Source organism: Myotis nattereri (genome assembly GCF_964212035.1).
Source record: "Myotis nattereri genome assembly, chromosome: 2".
NCBI lineage: Eukaryota > Metazoa > Chordata > Mammalia > Chiroptera > Vespertilionidae > Myotis > Myotis nattereri.
Window position 1 is genome coordinate 186,500,084 of NC_138076.1, and position 7,341 is coordinate 186,507,424.

A 7,341-nucleotide genomic window follows, 5' to 3' on the forward strand; every position below is an offset into this window, starting at 1 on the left:
ACACATGCTCTTTTATTGAGAAAGCAAAGATGGACAATAGCTAGTATGCACAGATGTTTACAAAACCCACCTGTTTGTATTATAAGACGTCTCATGTAGGGGAATGAGTGACATGTTGTGAAACAGACAGGGTTAATAATTTTTCCACAAAGCTGCTGCCCTGGCCATGTGGGTCTTCCCTCCTGCTTTGATTATTCTAAGGAGATTTGTGATTACATTATAACTTGTACAAATTGTGGAGGGCATGATTTGGGAAAAGACCTAGTTTTATTAGCTTTCTGATGCCCTTGATAATGTTATTCAACATTTTTGGTTTAGTCTTTGTCATCTGCAAACTAAGAGTTTTGAATTAGGTAAGTTATTTTGGGGCTTATAAAAACTATGAAGCCATTATTTTAAGTTCCAAATTTTATGCATAAGCCTAAGAGATGAAAGCAGAGCTACTGAGGGCTTTTGTTTGACATCCATCCTCTGCAATTGTCCCTTTAAGGGTTTTGTGAGTCAGAGTGCATAAACTATTTGAACAATAATCTCTAAATTCTTTTTCAGTTCTTATATTCAATCATTATTATTTAGTTAGCTAGACAATTTTCTTTTGGACAGGAGGTGTACCAATAGAGAACCTTCTCCATATTGGTAAGGGTCTATTATCTGCAGATCTGATATTCAGCTGGTAGGCTCTGATATTGGTGTACTAGGTGCTTATGATCAATTTTCTTTCTAATTACATTCATGTCTAATTATGCTGACTGATCACTGTCCATTCCATACTGGTTGCTAAATATTTGCACCATCACTCTGGTTTCTAGGTAATGCCATAACATATGGATGAAGAAAAGGAAAAATTTGGGGGTTTCTTTTTCTTTCTCTTCCTTCCTCTTTATTTTTCTTTTCAAACTTAAATTTTTATTTGTTTCTCTTTAGTATAATCTTCAAAAATTGAAGTCAGACCTAAATTTTTACATTAGCACATTTTATTAATTAAGAACACTTTAAATATTTATTTTTGTTCAAACTTTATTCCTTAAAATAAAATAAGTTTTTGCTTCCACAATTAGCTTGATAAAAGGCTAAGTAAAACTAATTAATAGTTTTTTAAGCATTTTTATGATACCTGGTTCCTAATATGCATGTGAAATACTGAATTTAGTCAGACTTACGTTACGTATGATAATTTAGACAACAGATAATATAAATTTGTGATAAATTATCTAAATATATAAATTATACTACCATAAAATGCTATCTAGGAAATAGTGATGCTTTTTCTTACATTTCAGAAGTAATAATGATAATGCTTCTAATTTTTGCTATATATATAATATATATATACATAATATATATATTATATATATATAATGAATTTGAAAATAATCCATGCTGCTGATTATCTCAGCCTGAATTACAATTGAGGGTGGTCATACAATGCTTTTAAGATTGCTTTTTAACAATCATAACAGACACTTTTAAAATAAAAACACATGTTGAACCATAAGCCTTGGACAATGTGGATTCTATTATAATCACATATTACTAAAACGGAATAATTTAGACATGTTTCTGGTATTCACCTATTGGTACTCGAGGATAAAAGTAAATTTTAAATTTTACATTATTTTACACTTACAATGTTTTTAGGGAAACTGACTTAAAATTGGTCAATTTTTTTTTACAATACCTATTTTATTTATTTATTACTTTTTTAATTGTTTTATTGCTTAAAGTATTACAAAGAGTATTATATATGTCTCTTTTTTTATTCCCCCCTTGACCTTCCACTAGCCTCTCCTCCCCCACCCCCCAGTGTCTTGTGTCCATTGGTTATGCTTATATGCATGCATACAAGTCCTTCAATTGATCTCTTACCCCCCCACCCCGAACCCTCCCTGGCCTTCCCACTGTAGTTTGACAGTCTGTTTGATGCTGCTCTGCCTCTGTATCAATTTTTGCTCATCAGTTTATATTGTTCTTAATTATCCATAAATGAGTGAGATCATGTGGTATTTTTCTTTCATTGACTGGCTTATTTCATTTAGCATAATGCTCATATTTTGTTTTGAAATTAAATGGTGATGCAGTTTGGTATTGTGTTAAATTCTTGTATTCAAATATTTTTGCACAGGTTATCAGTGGTATCCAGTTGCCTCCCAGTATTCATTCATCATCTAACAAAGCTGACACGTTAGTGATTATAGAAATTTTTGGTGTTCCAAATGATCAAGTGAAACAGCAGACTCATGTAGTTAAAAAAAATGGTGAGCTCCTAACATATTTCGTTGAACTTCTATTAGACTTCTTGTTGAAAAGCTTAAAAATTATATATTGACAGAGTTTTGATATCTAATATTCATAAGGCAAAGGTTTTGCATTATGTTTAAGATGACAGAAGTGTTATATGCAGCAAAAGCAATTTGATAATAATGTTATTTAGATATATTTTCAGATTATAGATACAAAATTTTATCTGAAAAAATTATACTGTTTTCACTTTTACCCCCTTTTTATATTTTCCCCAATATCACTGAAGTAAGGGAGACATTTTGAGGGCTGAAAATCTACTTAGCTTCCAGCCTCCATGTAAAATGAAGAACTCGTGATTATTCTGATAGAGCATGTTACACATTTGTACTTCACTGCTTGAATTATTTTAAAAGTCTGTGGCTTCTGACTCAGGCTAAGGCTTCCATAGAAACCTACTCATACAGTTATTTGGATTCATAATCCAGTCATTTTTGCCCAAAGGGAAATGTAGGAATGGATGAAATGACTTTGGTAAGATTTTCAGTGTTCCAGGGTCTCATGATATTTTGTGTAGTACAGTACTGACATTGTCATTTCTTCCCTGAGGTTGAAGTCATTCAGGAAGTTAGACAAGTATAGAGTCCTGGGATTGACTCTTAGTCAGATCACCTTGGAAGAAACCTTGGAACTGATATTTGAGTCTAGAATCTTCTTTGAGTTGATATCCCCAAAGTATAGTGGACTTCACTTCAGAGTCTGGAAATATGCTATAGGCTTAATGACACTGACAGAAAAGCAGGTGAAGTTATATTAGTTTTTTTCTTCTTGGGTGATAATCCCCTTTGATGCCTACTATCTGCCCATTATGTTAAAAGCCTAATGCTAAGTACGAGAAAACTTAAAATCTTGGTTTATTAAGTGTGTTATTTTGTCAGTCCCAACTAACTATGTTACAAATAGTTCACAATCCAGTATGGGGATTGAAATACAAGTAAAACAATTGAAGTAAAGAATTATTAGTGCTTTAAGAAAAGTACAAAGAATAGTAGTGGAAAAGGCAAATTTGGAGATAGTTCTTGGAGATCAGAATTTTTTAAAAAGATATATTTTATTGATTTTTTACAGAGAGAGGAAGGGAGAGGGATAGAGAGTTAGAAACATCGATCAGCTGCCTCCTGCACACCCCCTACTGGGGATGTGCCTGCAACCAAGGTACATGCCCTTGACTGGAATCGAACCTGGAACCTTTCAGTCATCAGGCTGATGCTCTATCCACTGAGCCAAACTGGTTAGGGCAAGAAAGTCAGAATTTTTTACAGAGATCAAGGACAAGAGCATTTAAGGCAAAAGGAATAATATGATAAAACATGGAGAAAAAATTTAAACATACTGAGGAAAAGTAAAGAAGTTCAAGATGAGTGGAATACAGGTTACTTAAGACAGATTAGTATGAAATAAAATAAGAAAGTTCTATTGGAGATGGTCATGTGATTGCGTGTATGAGAGACAGAGAGAAAGAGAGAGGGAGAGAAAGAGTTTACATTAAAGTAGGGTTGGAGGAGATAGAATCAATCAGTATAAGAATTTTGTGCTGACATTAACAATATCTATAAAGAACTGATTCTTAAACCAGTCCCTTTATGGGATTATTTCCCCTCTTAGGAAAAGGTAATACAATCATTATTCCAACATGAGTCACTTAGTTCAATATTTTTGTGGGAATCCTGTATGACTGTCTAGTAAATTCACATTTGTGACCACAGACAATGTATAATTAGCCACAAATTCTTCAATGCTTCTGGAGATGTAATTCAAAGAACAAAAGCTATTGACATATCAGGCATAGAATTGCCTTTGTCCATGAAATACAATGCATATTTTTCTCTGAACCTCTGAGTATTTATTGATTTCTTTATTATATTTGATCTGCATGTGAATTTCTTGATTCCATTAAATTAAGCTTAAATATTGGATGATTTGAGTCAAGTTGTAATACAATTGGATTTCTTTTTTGACAAGAGATTGTTGTTTGGGATGATCTATTTTGCTAGAAACATACATTATTCATCAACTTTGTACTTCAAAAATGAGCACTTGGCCCTAACTGGTTTGTTTCAGTGGATAGAGCATCAGCCTGTGGACTGAAGGGTCCCAGGTTCGATTCCAGTCAAGAGCATGTACCTTGGTTGCGGGCACATCCTCAGTAGGGGGTGTGCAGGAGGCAGCTGATCGATGTTTCTCTCTTGTCGATGTTTCTAGCTCTCTATCCCTCTCCCTTCCTCTCTGTAAAAAAATCAATAAAATATATTTAAAAAATAAATAAAAATGAGCACTTAGTCAAACCAAAGATCAAAAGCTGGTTTTAGAGCACCTACTATCTAGCTTCCATTCCCCAACTGTCCACGGTGCTCTGCCCATGATAAGATCTGGTATAGAAAAGCAATGTTACTTCTTCATGTCTCAATTCTTTGTTAAAGACAGGCCTAAACACAGAAGTCATGTTGCATAATGATTAAACATTTCTGCTCTGAAATCAGACTCCATTTACTTGAGATTTTTTTTTTTAAATATATTTTATTGATTTTTTACAGAGAGGAAGGGAGAGAGATAGAGAGTTAGAAACATCGATGAGAGAGAAACATCAATCAGCTGCCTCCTGCACATCTCCTACTGGGGATGTGCCCGCAACCAAGGCGCATGCCCTTGACCGAAATCGAACCTGGGACCTTTCAGTCCGCAGGCCGACGCTCTATCCACTGAGCCAAACCGGTTTCGGCCATTTACTTGAGATCTTAACCTGTCATTTAATGGCTGTGAATCTGAACCCTTAGGAAATTATGTAGCATCTTTCTGGATCAGTGTTTTCATCTATGAATGTGAGTAACAGTTACCCTGATTCAGTTGTGAGGATTAAATGACAGTATCTACTTAAAGCTCTTGCCCTAACTGGTTTGGCTCAGTAGATCAAGCATCAGCCTGTGGACTGGAAGGTCCCAGGTTCAATTCCAGTCAAGGGCATGTATCTTGGTTGTGGGCACATCCCCAGTAGGAGGTGTGCAGGAGGCAGCTGATTGATGTTTCTCTTTCATTGATGTTTCTAACTCTCTATCCCTCTCCCTTCCTCTCTGTAAAAATCAATAAAATATATTTAAAAAATAAAGCTCTTAGAATATTGCTCAGCAATAATAAATACTCAAAAATGTTGTTACTGTCATTATTTTCTCAGTGAGTGAGTTAAAAATTAAAATGATCTAAAACACAAGCTACTGTTATTAAAGTATTGAAGAGAAAAATTTTGGGAGAACAGATGTTACAAAATTTTCCCTATAAATATTGTCTATGATTTTTTGATTCTATCTATTCCTTTATGTTTCAGCTTTTAGTCCAAGATGGAATGAAACGTTCACATTTATTATTCAGGTGCCAGAATTGGCATTGGTACGTTTTGTTGTGGAAAGTCAAAATATAATAGCCGAAAATGAATTTCTTGGGCAATATACTTTACCACTTTTATGCATGGGCAAAGGTAATATGCCTAAAAGTAAGATGATTGTGCTGACAATTATAACTTTTTACCAAAGACAGACTTTGATATACCAAATAGCTCTATCCATGACATCCAGATATAAAGGAGATTTTACATATTGACACATGTTTTCTCTTGGTGAAATTACAGAAATGTGTGCTCATATGGAATATGGGATGGGGGTGTGGGATCAGTAGGCAGACTAATTAGACAAACTTGGCATGTATGAGCACTTCTGTACATGGATCATAGCTTTGTGTTTCAGCAAGGAATAGTCACGGCTACCATAAAAAAATGAAGGATGGGAATCCAAGAGAAGGGAGAAGCAGTGGCTCGTTCTTCCCGCCTCAGGAGAAGAGACTGGGAGCTCAAGATGATCCTTTCTTGACTCTTTTCAGGGCTGCCTGTTTATTGCATCACCTTACGGGCTGATTTACATTGTACTCCCAATGACCTCATCTCAGTATGCTTACTTTTCTAACACCATGTGAGATATACCCAGGAGACAGAGTCTGAAGCAGAAGGGTGGTGGCTAATTTTGGAGACCTTGCACTTTGAAGGGAGTTGCTGAGCTGTGTCCTCAGTGTAATTCAGTAGAAAACCAGAATAGAAACTTATTTTATTTTGTTGAAAATTAATATGCAAGATGAATAAAACTATGTAGCCAGAGTTTTTATGGTATGCTTAGTAAAGATAGATTCTTTCTCAGTAGCACTATCGGGGCCATTGCTGGTTAATTCCTTTTTATTGTTCTAATTAGATATGATTTTTTTTATTTTGCAGGTTACCGTCGTGTTCCTCTGTTCTCCAAATCTGGGGAGGATCTCGAGCCTGCTTCACTGTTTGTTTATGTTTGGCACATCAGATAGCAACTAATAGTATCGGACCCATTGTTAGCTACATATCACAATAAAATGGCCAAAATAAATGTTCATATACATTTTCCCTTTTTTTCCAACACACTCACACACATAATTATTTACAAAAACAGAAATACTGAGCAAATTCACTTGTAAATATGCACAACAGTGCACAACAGAGCAGTGGGGGAAAGGACGCAGACAGTTCAGCGGCTCCTGACTCAGTGTGGTGTTCTTGTCAGGCAGTTTCTCCTGCCCCTTTTCTGTGGAGGCTGTGCTTTTAACTGGCTTGTATCATGTTAATTAGTAGAATTTACAACCTATAAAAATATGTCTGAGTGTACAAGATTTGTTGGCAAATATTTGGCAGTATAAAAGGATTGTGAAATCAAAGAGTGCTTTAACTTCTAGACACCCGCTACTGCATATTGCACTGGGAAATAAAATTTCCAGGTAGTATTTTGTGTTCTTGAGCAATTAGCTCCTGCAGTCTCAAGCTGGTGATTAAATGCTGTGCACTGGTTTTGGCACCTAGTAATCACACAGACATATTTATGAGTGTTTATGAAATTGATTTGGGTTCCAACTGTATTCAGGTTCTATATCTATACAAGAGATCTGTTACGTGGATTTACATTTTGGATCTCTGAATGAATTTTCAAGGATTCTGAGTCTGTACTAAATGTACTTTGGAGGTTGTTTCTTTAAAAAAAT

At 35.1% G+C, this 7,341-nt stretch overlaps 1 protein-coding gene across 1 annotated transcript in view; it reads left to right on the forward strand.

Moving 5' to 3' along the window:
• Positions 1–6,636, forward strand: part of PLCZ1 (phospholipase C zeta 1) — a gene marked incomplete at its 3' end in the record, with an annotated part of 48,368 nt that extends 41,732 nt beyond the window's left edge. Inside the window, exons 10-12 of the mRNA XM_081084936.1 lie at positions 2,123–2,255; positions 5,618–5,767; positions 6,551–6,636. Of these exons, the coding sequence (XP_080941062.1) occupies positions 2,123–2,255; positions 5,618–5,767; positions 6,551–6,636 (369 nt within the window). The remainder of the gene's footprint in view (positions 1–2,122; positions 2,256–5,617; positions 5,768–6,550) is intronic.
• Between the last annotated feature and the right edge of the window lie 705 nt (positions 6,637–7,341).